Below are 25,387 nucleotides of genomic sequence, written 5' to 3' on the forward strand. Positions count from 1 at the left end.
CACTCGGTACAACGATACAGAACTTAACAAAAATATGCACTGGCTCTGTAAGGTTTCAATTCATCGAGTTGCGAGGTTCGGTTTGAAATTTAAGGATAATCCTGCACCTAAAGCTCCAACTTGAAAATGCCTGAATCTGATCGAACTATGAACTCCCAGGCCGCGATCAAGGCCCTATATACCGCCGCGCCCGCGATAGTTATTAGTTTGATGCATTTGCACTCAGGAAAGACTGCGGTCGACATTCAATATCATTCATCCAATTTAATTATTAAATTGTATTTCAATCTTTCCCGTGGGTTTGAATTAACATTAAACGTACAAAAAGGCAAAAGCCAACTTGAACTCAAACTGCAAATGCGCTAAACCAGCAGGTGTTCCCATGCCTGCATTATTTAGGCCACTGACGAAGTTATTAGAAATATGAAACCTTTCAGCATTTATTTTTCGTCCACCATGCATGACGAAATCACTTCTACTCAACAACAAATTAAATATTCAAGCTTACCAGTGCAGTGTGCCGGAAGCATAACAAAACAAAACAAAACCACGCGTATTTTGTAAATCCATGACGACCTTGAATAAGCAGAAACCTTTTTTGATGTGGCAAATGCTGCTTTTTATTGATGTATTTCGCACTATTCTTAGCATAATATTATCATATTCAATTAAAACTGAGGTTAATTTAAATCTTATAATGCGAGACATCAAAAATAAGATCATTAAAATGGATTTATATTTTATTTCCCTCTTGAGATGTCATTGAACTCAATAGTGCGCATGAGTGACATTTGTGGACTTTCACCGGAAGGGCAGTGGCGCGCGGAAACGGGCATCTTTGTGGCAGGTAAATATTTTACGATTTTGTATTTTTGAATCAGACTTATCTCAATTGATTATGGAATATGACATATAACTATGTCACTAGATAGCAGTGTTGGCCAAGTCTGGTAGAGCACGGCAGAACAAGAAATGCAAGCTAGCTCTGATTTATGGTTTAACTTGTTTTCTACTTTCAAATTAAAATTGAATGAAAAAATTAAAGACAATGAATAAAACTTGTTAGCTTTTGAACCAAGCTTAGGCCAATAAATGAGATGCTCATCAACCTTAGTTCAGTAAATAAGAAAAGCAGATCACATGCCCGGCTTGAACCATGGATGTTTCTTTACGACAGGACTTATCCTGTGATACCTTATGTTCATCAAAGTCAGCTTATTGAGTTTTGTTGGAGCGTTGACTTTTTTTACTTGCACCCTTGCTTGTATTTTGATATTCCAACAATTTCAGGAGAAGATAAATAATGCAATAAATCTCATGACTGCACATAGGTACCAGTTACCATACCAATAATGAAAACGTTTGAACTTGGAACTACAAAGTTGGGAATAGCCCTGGCCCTGACATGAGAGGATTTAGAACAAGACTGAAGACCTTCAGTGTTAAATATCTTCATTTCATACAATAGTTGTGTTGTGATTGTAGGTATTGAATCTTTAAAAGCTGATGATTAGAAGTAAAGTGTGTATTATTATGGCACTCATGCTAATGCACTTGACCTCACATGCTCTATCGGCCATCTCTGACAGTGTCTGCGGGTCTGAACGAAGATGGAGCTCAAGTGTGCCTACCAGACGTACCACTGGGGCCGGCCGGGCTCCAGCAGCACGGTGGCCCGTCTGGTGGCTGCCAGCCAGCCGGGATTCTCTGTCAGTGAGGATACCCACTACGCTGAGCTGTGGATGGGCACCCACGGCAGCGGGCCGTCGGTGCTGGCCGCCACCGGTCAGCCGCTGGCCGACTACATCCGGGAGCACCCGGAGGTGCTGGGTGAGAGCGTGGCAGCTCGGTTCGGCACCCAGCTGCCCTTCCTGCTGAAGGTTCTCTCAGTGGATACGGCACTCTCCATCCAGGCGCACCCGTCAAAGGTGAGAGGGATAGGCGAGCTCTGAATTCCATCCCGGTGAGAGTGACTAATGAGGATATATCCTCTTGAGGTTGTAGGAAGATGGGGAGCACAACGGTTCTACTACCGGGACAAGAGAGGAGCAGCTGAGCATTAACCCTGAAGCTCTGCCCCTCACGCGCCATGTATCGGTGCTTGTTACTGAAAGTCGGCCTACATAACTAAAATTTTAGTACTGCAACACATAGACAATGTTATACATGTCCTTAGTGGCTTTTCTGCAGCCAGCACTCGTTGAAAATTCATCACTTCTTGTGATGAATTTCCGCACAATCTTTGGTCGTATTCCATGTTCTGTGTCCGTTTGCAGAGTCACGCTGAGGAGCTGCATGCCGCCCAGCCGACCGTCTACAAGGACCCCAACCACAAGCCCGAGATGGCCGTGGCGCTGACGCCCTTCGAGGCGCTCTGCGGCTTCCGGCCGCTCGAGGAGATCCAGCACTTCCTCAAAGGTGGGCGGCCGTGCCGGCATCTGGTGGCAGAGGGGGCGAACTGTGCACGTTCATGGTGTCCTCTGCGATAGAGGTCGCTTGCGTTGGATGCAATGCACGGGGTCGTTGGCCCAGGGAACTTTGTTGTCGCACACGGCACACGACATTGTGTTCGGAATCGGATGAGATTTAACTCTCTCCTCGTCCTTATCGATTAAATCGCTATCGATTTCGATAGCATACCGACAACAGTAGCGCATCAAAACATTACCGATAAAACTTCTCGATTCGGTCAGCATAATGAACGCAGCCAACGATCGAGCTATTTTGTGTGCAATTGGATTATTATTGGTTTTGGTGTGTTGGTGCAACTTCATGTTGAAAGAAATATTGGCCAGCTGTTGGATTTTGGAAGGATCTTGTTGGCCAGCTGTTGGTTGATGATCTATCTTGTTTTCAAGAAATAGTTGTCTGAAAATGGTATCCGGTGGGGGTATAAGCGATTTGACCACTGGTTGCCCGAACAATCTCTGTTGGAAGCTTTTGCTCCTCGAGAGGTGGATTTGAACGCAGCTGGCCGGAAATTTCTCTTTTTCTACTGTTCAAGTTTGGCGATTTGGCCCATTAAGTAGCATTTATCTTGCGTGATTTTCATATGTTAAATGACTGTTGGCCCTAACCGTTGTGCGAGTGGTATAAATATTTGGCATGTCATGGGTTTTGATGCGTAGTAATTTGTCGTCCCGTGACGAAGCATGTTTGTTACTATTTGACGGTTTTGCACCCAACTAGCATGCAGCTTAAATGGGTTTGTTAAAGTATGCACGAACTTTGCCGTGCATTAGGTAGTGAGCAATTTGAGTAACCAGTTATGTACTTTGCGTGTATCTTTTATGAATGCCGTCATAGAAAAGTCCGTTACTTGAAGCGAAGAATTTCATGGGTGCTTGGAATATGTGTCCTGTGACGTTTTGTCTATAAGTCAGTGTCTATTTCTGTGTCTTGCTGTCTCTGTCTCTATCCCCGTATGTTGACTCTCTGGCCTCCGCCTCTCCCTCCTTATATCCCCCTCCCCTCTCAGCCCCCTCAGTCAGTCAGGCCTTGTGTAGCTCCCTCCCCTCCCCCTCAGTCGGTCCGAAGCCAGTGTGTAACCCCTCTTCCCCCTCCAGCCTCAGTGGTGCCGGAGCTGTCGGCCGCCGTCGGTCCGGAGCCGTGTATCCTGTGTAACTCCCCCCTCCTCCCCCAGTCGTTCCGGAGCTGTCGGCCGCCGTCGGTCCGGAGCCGTGTATCCTGTGTAACTCCCCCCTCCTCCCCCAGTCGTTCCGGAGCTGTCGGCCGCCGTCGGTCCCTCCCCCGTATTTAACCCCTCCCCCTCCTCCCCCAGTCGTTCCGGAGCTGTCGGCCGCCGTCGTTCCGGAGCCGTGTGTCCTGTGTAACTCCCCCCTCCTCCCCCCCCCCCTCCTCTCCCAGTCGTGCCGGAGCTGTCGGCGGCTGTCGGTCCGGAGCCGTGTATCCTGTGTAACTCCCCCCTCCTCCCCCAGTCGTTCCGGAGCTGTCGGACGCCGTCGGTCCGGAGCCGTGTATCCTGTGTAACTCCCCCCCCCCCCCCTCCACCCCCAGTGGTACCGGAGCTGTCGGCGGCCGTCGGTCCGGAGCCGTGTATCCTGTGTAACTCCCCCCCCCTCCTCCCCCAGTCGTTCCGGAGCTGTCGGCGGCCGTCGGTCCCTCCCCCGTATTTAACCCCTCCCCCTCTTCCCCCAGTCGTTCCAGAGCTGTCGGCCGCCGTCGGTCCGGAGCCGTGTGTCCTGTGTAACTCCCCCCCCCCTCCACCCCCAGTGGTGCCTGAGCTGTCGGCGGCCGTCGGTCCGGAGCCGTGTATCCTGTGTAACTCCCCCCCCCCCTCCACCCCCAGTGGTACCGGAGCTGTCGGCGGCCGTCGGTCCGGAGCCGTGTGTCCTGTGTAACTCCCCCCTCCACCCTCAGTGGTACCGGAGCTGTCGGCGGCCGTCGGTCCGGAGCCGTGTGTCCTGTGTAACTCCCCCCTCCACCCCCAGTCGTTCCGGAGCTGTCTGCGGCCGTCGGTCCGGAGCCGTCGGCCGCCCTGCTGGCCGTCTCGCCGTCGGACCCGGCCAGTCGGGACCGTCTCAGGGACTGTCTGCAGGCGCTGATGACCCGGGATCCGGCCGACATCAGCCGTCTGCTGGACTCACTGGTGGCGCGGCTCTCGGCGACAGGTCAGTGCGCTGAGAGGGGACCGGGAGGGAACACGGTGGGACGGGGGTGGGGTGCTGAATTTATCGGGGAGAGGGTGGTATAGGGGAGGCGTTGATCGGCTTATGAAAATGGGGTGAGATCGGTTACTTGTGTTTGTGCCGTCTCGGTTGGCATAGCGTACATGCTCGAAGTCCGAAGAGTACCAGGATTTGAGGCTCGGAAAATGAGATACGTCAATCGATGACAGTTTCGACCCGTTAACTGTTGCATGCCTTCCTTCTAGGAACGCATTTACGAAATTTACTTTAATCAACCTACGTGGTCTGAAAAAGTATGTCGTGCAAGTTGCAACTATTGTCTCGTATGATTATCTTCGGCTGCAGATCATAGTGTACTACAATTTATGTGTAGTGCTGCTTGCAGTTTACAGCCACTTTAGCTGCGGTGCCTCTGACCCCGTCCGTGGCCTAACCTCCACACCATAGCACGGTCCGTCACACACGTGATATATTCACAAATTCGGCCCGGCAATCAGACATGTTGCATCTCCCATTAACGTTTATGATACCAGCATCCGCCATACGGGCCAGAGTGTTTACTGTTTATGGCCATGCGGTATCTGTGCTAAAGTATCTCGCCAATTTTAGCTCTAACTGGGGGTTAGATTAGATAGAGTGTCTCCCTTGCCTCTGCTGCATGCGGCCGGTCCATGCTCGCTCAGCCTCTGCCCGACCTGACTCTCCCTGCTGAGAGAGTGACCGATGTCTATTGTCTAGTCCTTATTTATCGATGACAGTCATCACTCATCTCGCATCCCCCATATGACCCATTCCTCTGTCAGTGGTACGGTCACAGCGCGACTACCCTGTCATGGTGCCAGTATAACTATAGGTAACCCACTCCCTGTCTGCCTCAGATAAGAGTGCTGCGGCCGGTTCCTCCCCCTCCCCGGCATGCTGACACTATCCTCTATATATGACCCTTTTCTGACTCTCGCAGGTGACAGCGCTCCGTCGGACCCTCTGCTGCCGGCCGACCTGTCACAATGACACTGCCCTCTGTATATGACCTATCCCCCTGTCTCTTGCAGGTGACAGCGCTCCGTCGGACCCTCTGCTGCCAGCTGACCTGTCACAATGACACTGTCCTCTGTATATGACCCACCTCTGTCTCTCCCAGGTGACAGCGCTCCGTCGGACCCGCTACTCCCGGCCGATCTGATCCTCCGTCTCAGCAGCCAGTATCCGGGCGACGTGGGCTGCCTGTGCGCCCTGCTGCTCAACAGGCTGGTCCTGCAGCCCGGCCAGGCGCTCTTCCTGGGACCCAACGAGCCGCACGCCTACCTGGCCGGAGGTGAGAGGGAGGAGGGAGAGAGAGAGAGAGAGAGAGAGAGAGAGAGAGAGAGAGAGAGAGAGAGAGAGAGAGAGAGAGAGGGGCCTCACTGATTCTTGTTTAGCTGCCTCTGCCAAGTGGCGTCGGATGTTTTTCATGACTTTCGGATTTTTGTTAGATGGAATCCAATATGTTTATGCAATTGCAGGTAAGTTGACTGGTTCAAGCACCTTTAACAAATGATGATGAAGTGCAGCCTAGCTAGCATGTTCTGCACTAGACAGGCGTGGGAAACATATTTTGCATGAGGCATGTAATATGTGAAGTTTTTCTCAACATTTATCCTTCATTCCATAGGCAATATTGCTGTGAGGGTGTGGCGATTTTTTCCGTCCCCAGACTGTGGAAATGTCAGTTTATTTCTGTTTGCTCGGCAGACTGTGTGGAGATCATGGCCTGCTCGGACAACGTCGTCCGCTCGGGGCTGACGCCCAAGTTCAAGGACGTCTCCACACTGGTCTCCATGCTCACCTACGAGTGTCGGCCGGCCTCCGAGCAGCTGTTCCGCCCCTCGTGTGCGGCCGGCGGTGGCGACTGCGTGCAGGAGTTCCGGCCGCCCGTGCCCGACTTCAGCCTGGCCAAAATTCAGGTACGTGCCGTGTCGACGGGAAGGGCGCGGCCGGACCACCGTGGGTATGTGCACGCCGCCTCGGTACGTAACTACATCGTAATGGCGTGTATTAGGGAGGGTAAACGATTGCCGGTATAGCGTGGGACGCGTGCCGCCGGCGCCGCGGTGGTGGGCAGTTATCACGGCTGGCTTGCCATGTGATTTTACTGTGGGATAGTATTACCCTGACCGGTTGGCGCTGGACGGACTGAAGCGGACTGCGGCTTTCCGAACTAGCTGCTACCGAGACTGGCGGGACTGGACTGATGGCTCCTGGTATTGACAGAACCAGACTGATGGCTCTGCCTGGAATGACGACTTCCCGCGCTGACTGTTGTATCCGAACTGACGTCTGTAGTTACTAACGTCTCGGCCCGGTTTCGTTTCAGTTCGTGCCGGACTCTGTTGGCTCCCAGTACACGGTCCCTGTACGGGACTCGGCCAGTCTGCTGCTGGTAGTGTCCGGCGCCGCCACCAGAGGCGCCACGGTCGTCGGGCGCGGCTCTGTCCTGTTTACACCGGCTGGTGAGGAGGTGACGCTGACTCTCACCGACCGGGCGGAGGTGCTGCTCTTCCAGGCCTTCTGCCAACTGTGATCACCGCGCCGAGGTGAAGGGAGGGAGATGATACGCGATAGAGCGATTTGTGATGGTAACAAAGTGCACAGTTTCCCCTTCAGTGAGGTGTTCTAAGGTTACAATAGTTTTCCAAACCAGTAGGGCTGTGGTATGAACAACGAATTACGTTTGATACATATTCTTTATACCATTATCATAAGAATAGTTGTTTGGTCCTGTTGCACAGTAATAATATTTTGCGACCATTCAAAAACTATTATTTTTATTCGGTGATGACTAATCTGATATTACGTTTTGACGCCACGACTTCGTTATTGAAGTTATGACACATTTTACGACTGTTATGTCGTACACGTTGTTATTGCGTAAGTCCTGCCGCCGCTACACACGGACGGCTGTCGGTAATGGTGGCACTCGTGTGGCGGCGCACCAAGAGGTCCGGGAGATCACTGGGGTCACTGGAGGTATCTCGCAGTCACTGAGGTGATATGGGGTATCTCTTCAATCACCGGGGGGATTCCCGGAGTCACTGAGGGGATCTCGGGAACCACGAAGGGGCCTTGGGAGTCACTGAGGGAGACGCCGAAGGCGAACCCCGTATCTACCACTGAGTGATTGAGTTGGGATTCGAGCACTGCCTGGTGAGCGGGGTCCTCCGTTAGTGATCTGCGGTTATAAGCGAGATGAACTCGTCAGTATTAAAGACGGGTGATGTGCGGGTGTTGCTGGTGCGTTCGGTACTGTTCGCCGATGTTTGGAAGGGAATTCTGGCCCTTGGAGATACTCTTGCTCCCGGCTCATCTCGCTTGGCTTTTTACGGTGTTGCATGGGTTATTATCGGATGTTATCGGGACATATATGCTTGGAAGCTTTAAAACTCCTCAGTCGAACTTTTAGTCCTTTGAGTGATTGTATTTGGTCAGTTGACAAACTGATGCCTGTCTAGTTAGTTTCTGAAATACATTATTTACACGTATGACTTGTGTACTACGCAGACGGGGTGTGGAACAGGTAATGATGCCTAACTCCAGCTTCGCTAAAGCCAGCTGTAATGGGATCTCGTATTACAGGAATTGGCCGCGCCGGTACGTGTATATGCGCACTTTCCCAGTTTTGCGGTAGTGCAGTGATCGGTCGTCCCGTCTCATGCACTTACGGGCGTAAATAAATGGACACTACGTGACGCTGAAAATATTTTACACACAGTGGAGAATCACTGGAACTAAACTGAATGTGAAAATAGTTGCGTGATGACCGGGATCGCGCACCGTGACAGGTTGTACTACAGCGAACGGAGCAACCTAATCGGCAACGGGCCGGCCGCCATGCATTTTCTGAGCGTCATCCCGAAATTCTAGGCTAACCACGGACTAGCGGTTTTTTGTTATTAAGTTACCTGGACAGCGAATGATTTATCTTGACTGCAGAAGTTTTTCGTTCACTTGTATTGTATAGAAAGCGTTGATCTTCAAAAAGTCCTGTTGAATATTGTGCTAGATCACCAAAGCATTAATTGAAAAGCTAAATTTGATATCACGCCATGCATAGGAATAAACAAATTTACCATGGACTAATGAACCCCTAATATCATGCTTTATAACTTCACACCCTGTGTGTATGATTTACGGCCGGCGTGCCGACATGTAATGGTCTTGCATCAATAACCCGGGAAACCAGCGGCGCCGCATTAATTCTGTTTGCGGCTTATTTATGGACGCAAATGGCCTAATTAGTCGGCAGCGCTGAATGTTTGCAGAAAATCATCTGTCAGACATGAGTTACGGTCACACTGTAACATCCTGCACATATTCTGTTCGTGATCCAGGCCGCAATGTAATTTCACTGACTTGCTTTTCTAGGCAGTTCTGTAGAATCTATTGTTTACACAAGAGTCTCATGAACGGGCCACCGGAAGGGCCTCTGAACTTTTTTTACGCTCGCTTCATGCTGCATTTCAAATACCCCGGTTACATTGTGTGCCATAAGCGACTGCCAAGAGATGAAAAGAATCCGAAATTACGCTATGTTCAAGCACGAATCACATTGGGAAACATGCCTACCAACAAGATGTGTGGCAATAATTACGGAATGGAGGCTTCTGATAACACTACTGGCGCCGATGTGTTTATCCAAAGAGATTGTTAATAGTTATAATATGTATACAGGTGTGTGTGCTTGGAGTCCTGGACGGTTGTCGAAGGGCTTGATGGTAACGACGTTAGTGCTAAATACGATCTGGACGTGCTTGGTTAACTAGTTATCTAATGATGTTCATTTCCCCCCGCTGCTTTTTTAGTGGCCACCACCACAAACAGACATAGAGGGTAGGCATTGATGCTGATAAGTTGAATAACACATCCAAATACATGTGGCCAGTTTTCACACCGTGTCATGATTCGGAGTGGCTGGCCGAGCAGATCCGCCGCTCAGACTTGTGATGCGATGACCGGCGACCGGACGAAAGGCGGCGTCGCCTGGTTGGAAATGTGATTTTTCTTGAGCCAGGAGATACGGTGATCTGGGGAAGGGAATGCACTGGTTAGTCACACGTGTAATTAACTCCTTGGATGGCGGGTTGACAGACGCATCGGGTATCCAGCAAATTTAGTTGGTTGTCGTTTGATGGCAGTTCAAAGGTTGAGTGTTTAAGACCTAAGTAGTCTCCCGCTGCTAATGATTAACCTTCGCCCCAGTGTGGGGGGGGGGGGATATGTTACCACCCTGTCGCGTTTTTTTGCGTGTGAATAAAAAACCGCGGCGTGTAGCGCCGCGCCGCTTGGAGTAGTTTTTTGTACATCACTTTTGGACAATGTGTTAATTTTTTGACCACAGGTCATGTCAGGTCAGGTTACCAGGTCAATTTAACTGACCAAGCCTAACAAAGTTTGCTATCATGTCCAGCCTGCAGTGTTTGTCAGCGAGGTTTTAAACTTGGTGGATTGCATGATGTTATGGTCGCCTACAGCTTGTTTATCTTGGATTTTTATATCCGTGACCTAAGGTCAGGTCAGTGGCGTGACCTTTCCATTATAAGTCAATGGAGAAAAACGACAATGCCTCTAGATCCGTTTGTACGCATTGGAACAGTCCAAATATTTCAGAATCACAATGATTTGGACCACCCGTGACGAGCAAGGTGTCTTTCTTGCTGATAGCCTCTAGAAAGGTCATCCGAGGTCATTTGAGGCTATAAACAGCTTTTTGCCAATAACTCTCGATTGGAAAGCGATAGAACGCTGGGGATGGCCTAATTGTGTTTGTCTTGCCGAGATGCATCGACTGATATGCAACATGACCTTTTCCGTCAGGTCATGACCTTGACTTGAGGTCAAATTTTCAAGTTGATCTTTCAAGGTCAAATTATAGCTCATTCGACGCGTCTCGGCGAGAGGAACACGATTCTGGCAATAGAAATGTCATGACTTTTTTTAGTCAAAAGTTATTGTCGAAAAACACTTTTCGTAAAAACAGCTATTTTTGGAGTTTTTGCCCTCTGGAGGCTAAACCGTTGACCTGAGGTCATTTTTGATGGTGACCTTATCAAAAGAAGAGTTCAAAAGCTATCAATTGCTTTGCCAAGCGTTTTTCTAGCTATCGTTCCTGAGGTAAGGGCATGTTTTCTGAAAAATATAATGATAATTCGCAAATTTTGACCTTTGATGACCTCTGGTGACCCCAATATTGCTCTAAGATGAAAAATGATTGAAATACTTTCAAACGTACCTACGCATCGAGAGCTATCGACTGCTTTTTACCGCCCCAGTAAACATGCCGACGTCGGCCCGACGTCGGCTGACGTCGGGGTGACGTCGGCAACTCGGCATCGGCATGCCGACGTCGGCCCGACGTCGGTCCAACCTCGGCACGACGTCGGCTGGATGTCGGATATGCCCGCATGTTCCGACGTCCAGCCGAGGTCCAGCCGACGTCGGGCCGACGTCGGACCGAGATCAATTGCTGAGGTCCAGCCGACGTCGGGCCGACGTCGGGGCGACGTCGGACCGACATCGGCCGCTGTTTTGACCGTTAAAACAATATAAAATGCATGTTTCATGTTTCATAAAGAGCTTCTGTATTCAAAATATCCTCAGGAAACTCAAATCTTCCTCCACGCCGCAACCCCCTGATCCGGACTGGACGGGAAACTTTATCCCATTTGGGATTGCCCGTAAGCCGAGCTCGCCCGTAGCCGGGTGCGGTGAGTGCTTGGGGGCTGTTCGGCCTATCCTTTGGTCAGGCTCAGCCCCGGCAACTCACCAGGGCCGGGCCCAGTTCATATAGAAAGGCCAGTCGGCAAGTGTCACTTTGCCAAAGTGCCACTTATCAAAGGGACACTTTGGGAAACGTTGGTGCAGGTGTGTAAGAGTGGCTATATGAATCCATTGTGGGGTCGCCCTTTCCAATAAGTGTCACCTAACAGCAATGGGGCCAGGGACTCTATATGAACTGGACCCAGAGTGCTCGCCAAGAAGACCAATGTCTCCATCCTATGATCCTTCCGGCTCTGAAATGGTCTTGTCAGACCGAAAGGGCATAACCCAACAAAACAAACCAATTTCGCTAGCTGGCTGCGTGGTGTAGTGGTTAGCGCACTAACCTCGCGTTTGAATGACACGGGGATCGAATCCCGTCGCCGGCTGATGCTTTTGGCGTGTTGTCCCAGTAAGCATGCCGACGTCGGCCACTGGGAGGCTCGAATCCCGCCGCCGGTTGATATTTTTGGCGCGTTGTCCCAATAAACATGCCGACGTCGGCCCCGTTGGTCCAACGACAAACGATCTCGTCAACCTCGGCAAACGATCTCGGCCCGACGTCGGCTCGACGTCGGCTGGACTTCGGCTGGACGTCGGAACATGCGGGCATATCCGACGTCCAGCCGATGTCGGGCCGAGGTTGAACCGACATTGGGCCGACGTCGGGCCGAGCCTCGGCCCGACGTCGGGCCGACGTCGGAATGTTTACTGGGGCGTCTTTCTAGCCCTCTTAGTTTTTGAGTCAGAGGTGGTTGGTAACATAGGTATGCCCCCCCCCCTCCCCACTAGGGCGAAGTTGGCTGAGACCGCCACTGCTGGGGCGCGGGTTAATCTTGCATCTCATCCTATAAAACAAGATAAGGCAAACAAAAAATGAGCCTGGACATTTCAAATGTTTAAAGATACTTCACCTTCGTATCCATCCACATCTAAGGTGAAAATCTTCGATAGTTATTGGCTCAGGTCAATTATATCCAAAGCAGGAGTGAGCAAAGGTCAAATTATACAGATTCGAATATTTTAACAATGAGTCCTTACTTCGTATAGTAGATGGCTCGAGTATAGCGTATGGGGCAGCTGGTGCTACATATTGTGCCTCAATACCCTTTTTGATTTGCTAGTGTTATTGTGCTGCAGTTTCCGTGTAAGTGGTGCTACTGTTATGTGCGCAACTGCAGTTTCCATGCAGCCAATGCTATCCTTATGTACTTCATCGCAGTTTCTGTGCAGCGGGTGCTACTGTTACTTGCGTCAACGCAGTCACTACCGGTCACTTCTTTTGGCATTGCTTTTGCGTGCATGAATGCAGTCAATGCAGTGAAATTCGCACGGTGTGATCTCACAATGAAATTGTGATCAAGTGAAATTCGCTGAACAGTGACCTTAATTGATCAGAAATTTATTATGACTTTTATTGGTTGCATGTGACCATACACTCCTAACCAGCTAGCATTTTTTTTTTTTAGAAAAGGGGTAATCATCAGACAGCGTCGTATGAGTGAGTAGGTTTTGAATCGTACTTATGCTTGGCTATCACCGCTATATTATTTTAAGCATGCCGCACAGGTAAGTACTGATTCATTGGGATATTATCAACAATTTGCAATGAAAATAATAGAGCATATAATATTCTACTTGGCGACTAAGCTAATCCCCTTTTACTTACCAAAAACTGGTTGCTATTTGGATCTTCTTTCGCAATATCCATAAAGTAGTTCTTCTATTTGTTTTTGGGGTGAATGATCGACAGGATTCTCATTGTTAGCAGCATTTTGGAGGTCTTGGACAATTTGGAGCTGGTCTGAAGAACATGCTTAAAACTGTGAGTAGAACACCGAAGCAGTTGAATACAAAGTGGATTGTGCAACAGACGATTTTAAGAATTTTATCGTGAAGGAATCGGTGGAGGCAAAATAGTGTGTCGAATAGCCAATCAGGGAACAGAACTAAAATGAATATAAGAATCGTGACATAGGCGCAAATTGAGGTGTCATCCATGGCTATAATTTGAAGCTGCAGCGCTTGAGACAAACATTAATTTTAATTCGATGTGCACAGTGGCTGCTAACGGTACGCCAGGCATTTCAGTGAATTTAATTTTTGCCATCTCGCGCTAGACTCGTGCTTTTATAGAACAGATTTTTCTGACAGGCGTGACTTTCCACTGCGCGTATGATGGAGATTGCTTACGCACGTTTTGGATGCTGACGCCACCCAAAAAGTCGTTGATGGATTTTTAATTTCAGTTTTTTTTTAACGTAAACCGCGCCCCACTGGGGTCTGCGCATAACGCGCCCTGCTGGGGGGGGGGGGGCTATTCATAATCCCCCCTCCTAACTCCGAAACTACTGGGCCGATCGTCAAAATTCAAACGGCGGCTGATAGCCCCGGTAAAAAATGTTGAGCGAAACCTAATTTCATTGACTTCGAGGTCACCGATGACGTCTCAGGTCAGGTCATAGTAAAAATTATCGAGAATTGGCTTGTTCACATTTTGGGCTCTGGTCGCCGTCTTACAAGCCAGATCGGGCTCATTTTTGGTTTACACACTCGGTGAACAGATGCTCTAGATACCCTGAGGGTACCAAACTTATACTTTGATTTTCAGGTCAGGGTTAGGTCATCACAGGTCACAAAAATCTCATGTCATGCATCGGTCACGTGACACATGTTTTATGGTCCATTTAGCCCATAGATTTCGAATTCGATGTCATTGGAGGTCATTTTGAGTGGAATTTAGCCTAGGTCCGGTCACTTTCAGGTAAAAAAGGTCAAATTTTGAAGTTTGAAGAAGTTGAACAAAAAAGAGTATCGGATGTAGTTTGAGCTCAGGAAGACGATGATGCTATTTATATTGGTGTACAATGTCAAATACGTACTGAAAATTGATTTGATAAATTTATAATCGTGAAATTTTACTATAATGCGTATAACTTGGCCATTTTTGAACATATCTGGCTAAAACTTGCTAGAGTAAGTCATAAGCATGTCTTCTTTCACATATATTCCGGTTTTTTGAAAAGTCAAAAACTTTTTGAGAAAAAAATATAAAAATATAAATTTTGAATTTTTAAATATATACTTTTATTTTTTTAAATTGGAAATCCGAGACAGCAGTTTGATAGCGTAATCTATTCTGAGTCCTCGCGTGCAAAGAAATTGGATCTAGCTGAAAAACTGAGCTCTTGGGAGCGATTGCCGTGGTTCAATGTTTTGCGTCGAAATCGGCCGAACATGACATCACTCTGACGTCATTTCCGGCCAACCTATGGTAGCAACGAAGTTCATATTTTGACACAAGGTGTCAACTTGATGCAGCCGAATGTACTGAACGTTTGGCGTCGATACGTCAAGCGGTTTAGAAGCTATTGCAGAAAAACGGGAGGGGGCTATGAATAGCATCCGCCCAGTGGGGCACGGGTTAACATCTAACTTGACCAGGAGTGGACAATTGTGCCGAGTTGGGGTAGCAGGAGCCTTCCCAATTCCACGCCGGCTGCGCCGGCTTGGCTTTGGAGCCGCACCAGACGGCGGAGGTCAAGGTCACCGCTAGGGCGGCGGCGGATTTGCTGCGCCCGTGCAACCCCAACTCGGCATATTTCTCCACCCCTGAACTTGACCGATGCAAAATAGGTACACGGTAGAAGCTGTTGACTTGACTGAAGGCTGAGACAGGCTCTTTCCGCGCTCAGGAAATCGCATGCGAGGGCCTATTCAAATACATTATAATTCTTCCCGCATCAATCGCATCCGGGAGGTGCGTGCGATTGATGCGGGCGTGCTTCCATGTATTTTGATAGGCTCTCGCATGCGATTTCTTGACTGCGGGAAGAGTCTGTTTCAGGCATAAGACGAAACTTGACCAAATCCCGATACACCAGCGTCCCAACCCTTCTTCGCTCGGTAACTCACTTCACTATGTGTCAGGCGGAAACCTTCCATCTTTTCATCATCGTGTACCCTGCAGAGAGCATTTTGCGTGTTGCATGAAAATGCGGACTGTGGAGGTAATAGGCCGTCGATATTTTCATACCTAACGTGATGCTACGTTTCGGCACGTACGACGCGAACCCATGCATCAGATCGGTCCGCTTTGACTGCATCACTCTTTTACTGATCTTTATTTGCTTTCAGATTATGTCGATTTTGGATTTTTTATTCGGTATGTAAGTGGGTGCTGCCTAAATAGGATAGAACTGCTTGCTGGACTAACCTACCCACATAGGCAGAGAGATAAGTAGGGGAGAGGCGGGAGAATTGGGACTTATTTCTCAGGCCATGTTCATTGCGGTATTATTTGGAAAGTATTGTAGCCAAGCTGTTTTGCGCAGCACCAATGAAAGGTCGAACATTTCTCTGCATTATGCCATCATAAAATAGCTAGCCTGTGTAATGATGTAGTTATATGTGGACAAAAACAAAAACACTCATTTTCAGGAGAATAGGGACACATGCAAGGAGACAAGGGACAGACACGAAGCTTAATTGGGACATATAAAAATTGAGTATTGGGATGACTTTATCTGGAATTATTTGCCGTGTCTATGTCTAGGCAATCATTTGATACATTGGAACATATCTTCACACTATCTGCTTCGTTTAAGGCCGGGATTGTCTTTCACGATTACGATGTTCCCATAAAATGCACATTTTCCTATCCAGAGTAAGACTTTCTGGTCTTCGCTTTGATGTATTTGTGGTTAGGAATGCAGCTGCAACCCCATCCAAAATACGAAGGTAAAAACACATCTTTTTGCACCACTTTACCGTTTCTACCATTTGGTGTTCCTATTCTCCCACAGCACCGCCATAACAAATCACACATTTTTTGTCATTTATCAGTTACAGAGCGTGTTCATACAAACTAGCAATTGCATAAGGACGGTGTTAAGCTAACATCGTAACATGTTGAAAGAAAGATAGTTTGTCATATGCAATGCACAGACAACTCAGAATAGCACTCGAAAAAACAAGTTTTTTGGTGCCCAGCCACCACAGCCCAAACGACGGCCACAAAAAGGTTGCTGAGGCTTCCCATCGTTGCACGACACATATAATCAAAAGGTAAAGGCAATAAACGTGCAAGGATGCTGTCCATTTTTTAGATATTGGCGTGTCCCTATTCTCCTGCGTCCCAATTCTCCCGCCTCTCCCCTATTGACAATATTGTGGCGCTGCATATTCAATGAGACACTTGCGTGAGTTTAGCCACAGCAAATCGTGACTGAAATTCGTGATTGCGCCGTTTTAGATGGTTGTCGAAAGACCTGAAATTATTGCTATTATAATTGTGTCATTACATTATTGGCTGGGCTATGTCACGAATGCATGCATCTTCAGCTTCAAAGCCGCCCCGAACGTTTTCCACGGTGTGTCATTATCTACGGGGAGCTCTGCCATTTGCATGCTTGTGATGAACAGCATACAAAGTGCAAAAGCTGTGCATGTGATCGTTCGGAACAGAGATGCTTCAGGCATAAAATTAAACGTAAAAAAAAAAATATTTGCCAGTGCTGCTCGAAACTCAAAAAACTCACAAGGCTGACTTGTGTTTTTTTTCTTGCTGCTTACGAGCCACCACAAAGCCTTGCATTTGGGCCCGGTCAAAAGGCTGATTTCACCTATGCTTTTTGTTAATTTTGGCCAATAGCGATGTTGGTTTAATGAAGAGAGTATCTCTTATTGTCACGTTTACGGTTAAATCGCCTCTATGTAATCTAAATGGTCGTGTGGGTCACTCGATAAGTGACGCCGTATGGCTTTGCCATACGTAGTTATGTAAAGCTGCTTATACCCGAACACTCTCTAGCTCCGGTCATTTCACATGCCTACTATGATTGGCGCCGTTTTCGTAATCCCATCGTTTGATCCGTCACTATCCAGGCCTTTCAGGTGTCTTATGATGAGTCGTCGACTCGTCAGGCTAGCGCTAGACGTCCTCATCCCTCATTGGCTATTATCACCTCCTAGCCGATAAATGTCAAACCCGTTTGATGAATGCTCTCATCTAACTTACTATTCCAACAGAATCCGTCTGTCTGTGAGTCTGTGAGTCTGTGTGTCCGCCACACCGTGTAGTGGGTTCAATTTGTTACGGCTTCAGGGCAGACGGTACGACGTAGGGGGTTGAAATTTGCACACCTTCTAGGTGACAGAGCGGGTCAGCGCCTTTTCTAGGTTCCGACTCGCTGGGGTGTACGGTTCGCGCGTGGGGCGCGCTGGAAGAACGCCAATGAAATTTTGATCGGTTCGTAGATCTTCATTGAGAGCCGGGGTCGACAAACTTTGTGAGCTAAATGCATGCCGATCGGCGGCGGGTGCCTCGCATTGGCGGATCGGCAAGTTGTTGATTTTGATAAATGGTGGCTAAAAATGTGTTGATTGTCGCTAAATGGGTACAGTTTGTGATACAAATTTACAAATGCACCGCGTTTGCCGCAATGCGTCACATTGGTCACAGGGCGTCATTTTTGCCGCAAATCGCACAGTTTTGTCAAATATGGTCCGATAAGGGTACAATTTGGTGCCAAGATACATGCTCAATCGCCGGGTGAAAATGCGCCGCGTTTGTCGCAATGCGCCACATATGCCACAAAACGCCATTTCCGACAAATACGATTAAGCGTAAAGGAATGGCACGAATAGGGGCAGGGCTGAGAACACTTTAGGTCTGATATTTTAGTACCTACTGATTAGATCCAATTATTCTGTGACCTGACATGACCCAGCGGTGTTGGTAGGGGTAGGGTAGTGGTAGGGGTAGTGGTAGGGGTAGTATAGTGGTAGGGGTAGGGGTAGGGGTAGTGGTAGGAGTAGTAGTAGGGGTAGGGGTAGTGGTAGGAGTAGTAGTAGGGGTAGGGGTAGTGGTAGGGGTAGTAGTAGGGGTAGTAGTAGGGGTAGTGGTAGGGGTAGTGGTAAGGGTAGTGGTAGGGGTAGTGGTAGGGGTATTGGTAGGGATAGGAGTATGGGTAGTAGTAGTGGTAGGGGTAGGGGTAGGGGTAGTGGTAGGGGTAGTGGTAGGGGTAGTGGTAGGGGTAGTGGTAGGGGTAGGGGTAGGGGTAGTGGTAGGGGTAGGGGTAGTGGTGGAGGCAAAAGCAGAACAGTGGCCCGGGCTGATCCCAGCGGACGAGAGGTGACCTATGTGACCTGGCCTGACCCAAAGTGACCGGGGCTGACTCCCTTGGCCTTTCTAGACCCCGTATCAGCCAAATTTCATCCAACAAAGCCCTCTGAACAGTTCTTTTTTAATTCTCTTCACATTTCCGTCCATATCTATGCTTCTAGACGACACATAGATTTGAAACGAACACCATTCGAAAGCAAATAGGCTGGTGCCGCAATTTTTTCCTACCACGCAGCAAAGCAAGTGGCGCAGCCGCTTGTCTATATTACTATTTGAGGAGGGTGCGTCTGTCCGTTACCGAGGTCCCGACTTGGTGGTGCTTTGCGTGGACTGCAGGCCAGACCATTGCACCTAGCCCGGTGAAATTTGCACAACTCATAGATCAAGGATGCGCGACGTGCCTTTGAGGGGTCTCAGCTCGATCGGGTCGATAGGGAGCGCGTGGTGCGTGCTCAAAAAGTGCAAATTCGCGTCATAGACTTTACATGTATAAATCGGCGTGCAAAATCGGGCGAAAATGGCTAATTTTGGCCGACACGGGTCCAGTTCCCGTGCAATATCTTGGTGACCAGGGATCCGACCGGCACGGGGAAAACAGCATCGTGTACAGAATTGAACGGGCTATTGAATGGTGTGCAATGCAGAGGATAGCACGCGCCACGTGCACCGGAGAGGGCACTTTTATTTGAAAAATTGCGGTTTTTGAGGGATTTTGGAATTAATTTTATTTTTAGGTGACCGTTTAATGGAGCGAGTTGAATCAACGCCTATTTGCAAGAGAAAGGTACCGCCTCTCATATAAAAATTATGAAAAGCTGATTGATCCAAATCAAGGTGGTGCAAATCACAGGAGAAAATGGTGTTTGTCAATTTTGTGCCACTTTATTAATCACACGGGGTTTGCTGCATAACCTGATACCTTTGGCAATTGAATATGGTACCATTGGATAGAGCATTCAATTCTGTCCAATATTCACTCTTCATTTTTGCATAATTAGCAACAGTATCCTTAAAAATGTAAATGTTCCAAACCATTACATTGTCATTTTTAGCGAAATTCATCGATGGCCCTCAAAAGACTTCACGCCAGTTTTCGAATCATTCTAAAGTAGAACGCATGATAATACGACACGGGCACCTCGATGCGATGTATCTTTTTGTTTTCTTACAAAATGCTTGGCCGTCAAAAAGCAATCGAACGAAATGGATATTTACCAACCAAATCGACACAGACCAACCCACGGGTCAAAAAATCCCCCCTTCGCGTTGCGGAGCACGCGGGTAACCCTAGTTCACTCTATAATTCACACGCCTGCCAGTTTGCATCCTTGTTTGACTGTATAGCTATAATTTTCTCTTTCAATGTCGATCTTAATAAATCGTGCTACAGCACAGGCACGGCCTTGCCATACTGATGTGGGGACGTAGTTAATTAAGTTAATCTCAGACCTATGAGTCGCAGCTGATGTCAAATAATCAAAAGCGGACGAATATATATGTAAGAAGTTAGCAAGCGTCCAGTAGAAGCTCTCATTCAAACAACTACCCGCTAACTTAATACACGTGTGGCCTTCTTAGATAGGTAGCATCCGGATCAAAACATAAAATTAATGAGTGCCTTGGCTCTATCTACATAATCCTTACTTCCAGCCCTGGCCTGGGGTTTAAAAAATAAGCTGATGAATACACATTCAAAGGAAAAATTTTGTGATGCAATCTTACTATTGGTGAATATTAGACATTATTTGGAGCGCGTTTCTGGCTTTACATTTATCTACATTTTTCGGAACATGGGTATCAAAATCGACAGAAGATAGTAGGTACACGACATTTCGTCAGGTATCACCGAAAAATACATTATTTTTGCCCATGTGAATCACTGCTCAACACACATTATGGAACACCATCGGTAGATCCGAGATGGAACACTGCACTGCATAAGTCGAAATTTAATCCGTGCCTGCCGTCTCGCCTTGGCAAACGTCCTCGGTTCGGCCTCCCGCAATGGACCGCTGCTGGTTGGCGTGACTTCACCGGCATCCCATCACTCCCTGTTTCGCCCTCGCTCGATCATCAGCAGGTGCAGGCGATCGGACTGCGCCCTCCGCAGTCCGTCCCATTCGCAGCGGTCCGCGGTCTGAATCGGCAGACTGATCCCATCGTCCGCCGGCAGCGCCACTCGCGTCACGTGATGTGACGGTCCCCGACAGGCCGGAGGTGCCTCTGCAACACGTTACGGTCGAACAGTGACGACCGTCACAGGCGTGACGCAGTGAGACGAATGTAAAGGCGTTAGGCGGTGACCGCCAGCCGACAACAGTGACACATAAGAGAGATGGCACATGCTTGTTATCGTGTGGGTGGCACTGTTGTCAGTTGGGCCTATCACCTATCACACATGAATGAAAGGGATGCCATTTTTGGCGCATTCAGTTTTAGATATCCTAGCCCGCTAACGTCGCTCCAAGCCAGGAAAAAATGAGAGCATACCATACGCTTAGCTAACTAAAGGAACAAGCTCGACAGGGAACTAAAGAGTTAAATGCGTCACACTTCAGGGACAAGGCTTATGCTGAGGTCTCCGGTCATAAACCTCTCTATAAATAATCCCTTATCCCTCCCTTTTAACTTCCTCAGATCTGATGCCAGTAACGGCACATGGTTGCATTGAACCACTGAGTAAGCTATCATTTACGCTTGCTGCGCTGTTAGTCTCCTCTGTTTATCCTAGGGGCGAGAACTGATTCATTTAAAATTGTTTCGCTAAACGAGTTTAATATATCAATGCGCGATGGTATTCGCTGTTGTCTACTTACCAGTGCTTGAAGATACATGTCCATTGTCTAATGGCAAACTATGCCATTTATGCTTCAGTTCTAAAGTCTAAGCATGGAAGAAGATGGAGGAACAATAGACATAGCTCTTGAAAAACGTCGTCCAACTCTGCCACTCAGCGTATCAGGAACGTCCAGTGAATTAGCGGTGAATGACCCCTTCCATTCTTCAATCTTATCTTGCACGGGAGAGAAGTCAACCATAAAGAACACTAAAGACAGGACGAATACGAAAAATGTGAGGATGTTTAGTAGGGTCTTCTTGATGTTATTTGAAAGAGACAACGTAACATCGGAACACCACGATATGATGTAGATCAAAATGTCTGGAATTAGTGTCGGAAAACAACCCAGCAAAAGAAAGATCGCTAATCCTGTCCAATGAACAAGAGTGATTTCACTTAATATCTCATGAATTATGTCGAAATCGGTCATGTTGGTTTAGGTTATCATGATATCAAAACATTTCAGTTAAAGGCAAAAATTTGAAAAATCAAAATTGTTCCAATTGAGTGTTAGATTTGGAGCCAGACAGGTGAGGTTAACGACATTACAAATTCTGAGACACCGTTTTTATTTTGGCTGCTCGATAAGTAGAATGAAGACACGTGAGTTTGGCTTGTGGGCTTTTCCATGCAATGGGCACTTGCAACGGACATTGATCAATGAGCATGCAATGAACATTTGATTTGTGCATGACTGATCTCAACACGGTGCAACGACAAATCAAAATGAGCCGATTTGAAAAGAAGTGTGTCGGCTGATTTTGTGAATTTCTTTCCAATTAAATGCAAGCTGCATTTAGTAGGAAGAATTCAATCGTACCTAGTCTGATCATCCCTCGAGAACGAAGTAAGGTAATAAATTTATTGTTCATGGTTGCTTACCACGCAATGATTATTTGTTGACTGGCACATGTGATCAACGTCATTGAAGCACATTGGAGAAAGGCGAAACAAAGAAATGGAAAACAAGATCGTGATTTCATCTGGCCAAACAGGATTTCTGTGCATCCAGAACTTGTGTCGGACATCTTGGTCAGACAGTGCTGAAGTTCCAAACGCCGATTTATTACATTTATCTTAATAGTTACTTGTAGTTTCTTCATGCATAACATATGTGGGGATTCTCCGTATTGCTTTGAAGACATGACAAAGACGCCAAGGCCGATGCTACTTGTTCATAGAAATGCTCAACAGTAAACATTGCAGAGCAATGCAATGTAATTAAATTCGTGGGTGCACAATTATAGCTGCACCACTGCGTCTGAACATCAGCCACATCAATGTTAGGAGCTTGGCAAACACGAGCTCTGCATGCAACCTGGGCCCCAGTAATGGCCGCCACATGGCTGATGAGGCCTCACACAACGCAAGAACCCCCGGACGGTGACGGCTTGCATTTGAAGAAAGCATTCAGTGCACCGGTGGGCGGAGGAACTATTTCTCGCATTGACTGCCTGTTCGCCTTTGTGGCTGCCGGAAGCCATTCTGTACAGGAAATGCCCATATACTCAATTACAGAATGACAATTTAACGCGAAGTTGCACACCGTCCTCTGTTTACCTCCCGGGACAAATCGGAATCGCCGCGTTAGGTCGACTTATAGGTATGCTTACATCGATGCATTTAACTACTAGCGGATGTTCAGAGTCGTCGAGCAGTGCACTAATAGCTGGTGTACGGAGACGGTATCCCACCGCACGGGACGCCGCTGACCCCACGATCTGTTGTACCCTGTGAACTGTTGATGACGGTCGGGACTTTCCACATCCCGATCGTGAGGTGCCGTCGATAATAGCTTGATTTGGGGCTCGAATAGAGGGAGCGGAGGATGGCCAGCACGAGGAGGGAGGGAGGGGCAGAGGGGTGGGAGGAGACCCGAGTCGTGGCGCGGTTGACGACCCGGGTCCAGGGGGAGGGGACCGGAGGGGTGTTCACGGGCACCGCACACTGCTGCGTGCGCTGTGTGCGGTGCGTCCAGCAGGCGTGGGGGTAGGGGATGGGTAGGCGGCTCTGACGTCACGGCTGCGTGCGGTGGATGGTCCGCTGTGGCCAGTCCCAACCGGCCACAGCGGTCGCTGTGTGCGGTGACGGAAGGCTGACGTAGGGACGCAGTGGGCGGAGCTTGGAGGCTGTGTGCGGTCCGACCGCACACAGGGCCCGTGAACAGCCCTCGGGCTTCGGCCGAGGCGAGATAAGACACGCACAGTACACAGGCCGCAAAACAGGTCGGGCAGTCCAAGGCGCGCGCTCAGAGGCGGCGGACAGTGCGGAAGGGTGGAAACGAAGCGACAGGCTGTGGAAAACGATTGTGCGATCGCAGAGGTGACGGACAAAGCGAGAGAGTGGGAATCGAGCGTCGAGCTAAGCGCTGTAAAACGAGCGAGCAGGAAAAGTAGACAAGGCCGGGAGACAGGTTTGTGGAGCGACAGAGTACCTGGTGCTCAGCAGAGGGGGACCAAGGGAGACGGACATGGCCGGTAAGTCAGGCTAGCGTGCTAGCGATACTAGTCATATAAGGAGCCTGCTGCCTGCATGGCTGACTCGCCGAAGAGTCAAGCGAATGGATTATGCTGATGTTGTGAACGAATCAATGCCAGTGGGATAGACCGTTGTGCAGAGACGCACATGGCAGATGTGTGTGTCCAGAGTCAATGATAGTGAATAACTGATACAATACCACCCGCTCCATCTGGGTATGAATACCGGCTCGTCGTCCATGTCACAGTAACACAGAGCGGAGAACCAACATGTCTGAACCATGTTGACCCAGTTAAATCCGCTGTTCGTCAGGTACGACAGAACCGTACCGACGCTGCTTATACACATGGCTGAATCGTGTGGGCTCATTAATGCGCCTGGTATGCCTGACCCATACCGGTGCAGAGCAGCAACAATCAACATGCATGAACCATGTAGACCCAGTTAAATTCACTGTTCGTCAGGTACACGGGTTCATTTGGCGACCGGTTTGCCTGACCCATATCGCAGTAAAACTCGCTGTACGTCAGATATGCCTGAACCATATCGACGTAGCGCCAAGCCACACACGCCTGAACTATGTGGGCTAAGTTATGCGCCGGGTACGCTTGCACCGTATCGGTGCGGCAATGCAACATGCCTGATTCATGTTGACACAGTAAAACTCGCTGTTCGTCAGATATGCCTGAACCATATCGACGCAGTTTCAAGCCACACATGCCTGAACCATGTGGGCTCATTTATGCGCCGGGTACGACTGCACCGTATCGGTGCGGCAATTCAACATGCATGAATCATGTTGACACAGTAAAACTCGCTGTTCGTCAGATATGCCTCAACGCAGCGCCAAGCCACACATGCCTGAACCATGTGGGCTCATTTATGCGCCGGGTACGCCTGCACCGTATCGGTGCGGCAATGCAACATGCATGAATCATGTTGACACATTAAAACTCGCTGTTCGTCAGATATGCCTGAACCATATCGACGCAGCGCCAATTCACACATGCCTGAACCATGTGGGCTCATTTATGCGTCGGGTACGACTGCACCGTATCGGTGCGGCAATGCAACATGCATGAATCATGTTGACACAGTAAAACTCGCTGTTCGTCAGATATGCCTGAACCATATCGACGCAGCGCCAAGCCACACATGCCTGAACCATGTGGGCTCATTTATGCGCAGGGTACGCCTGCACCGTATCGGTGCGGCAATTCAACATGCATGAATTATATTGACACTGAAAAACTCGTTTTTCGTCAGATATGCCTGAACCATATCGATGCAGCGCCAAGCCACACATGCCTGAACCATGTGGGCTCATTATACACGCCGGGTACGCCTGCACCGTATCGGTGCGGCAATGCAACATGCATGACTCATGTTGACACATTAAAACTCGCTGTTCGTCAGATATGCCTGAACCATATCGACGCAGCGCCAAGCCACACATGCCTGAACCATGTGGGCTCATTCATGCGCCGGGTACGACTGCACCGT

General features: G+C 48.7%; 1 protein-coding gene and 2 long non-coding RNA genes across 3 annotated transcripts; 1 reads left to right on the plus strand and 2 right to left on the minus strand.

Moving 5' to 3' along the window:
- Positions 1–788: 788 nt before the first annotated feature.
- Positions 789–8,374, plus strand: LOC122386934 (mannose-6-phosphate isomerase-like). The gene is made up of 7 exons (XM_043376684.1): positions 789–847; positions 1,590–1,928; positions 2,277–2,418; positions 4,452–4,631; positions 5,791–5,964; positions 6,381–6,592; positions 7,003–8,374. The coding sequence occupies exons 2-7, from the start codon at positions 1,611–1,613 to the stop codon at positions 7,207–7,209; spliced, it is 1,233 nt and encodes a 410-aa protein (XP_043232619.1). The 5' UTR covers positions 789–847; positions 1,590–1,610; the 3' UTR covers positions 7,210–8,374.
- Positions 8,375–9,511: 1,137 nt separating this feature from the next.
- On the minus strand, positions 9,512–13,533 carry LOC122386935. The gene is made up of 2 exons (XR_006257459.1): positions 13,111–13,533; positions 9,512–9,709 (listed from the first exon to the last, which is right to left on the minus strand). It is a non-coding gene; the product is annotated as an uncharacterized LOC122386935 (long non-coding RNA).
- Positions 13,534–20,308: 6,775 nt separating this feature from the next.
- LOC122386936 lies at positions 20,309–21,970 on the minus strand. Its single transcript, XR_006257460.1, has 2 exons — positions 21,384–21,970; positions 20,309–20,790 (listed from the first exon to the last, which is right to left on the minus strand). It is a non-coding gene; the product is annotated as an uncharacterized LOC122386936 (long non-coding RNA).
- Positions 21,971–25,387: the final 3,417 nt, after the last annotated feature.

Source organism: Amphibalanus amphitrite, unplaced genomic scaffold (assembly GCF_019059575.1).
Source record: "Amphibalanus amphitrite isolate SeventyFive unplaced genomic scaffold, NRLGWU_Aamphi_draft 000267F_arrow, whole genome shotgun sequence".
Lineage (NCBI taxonomy): Eukaryota > Metazoa > Arthropoda > Thecostraca > Balanomorpha > Balanidae > Amphibalanus > Amphibalanus amphitrite.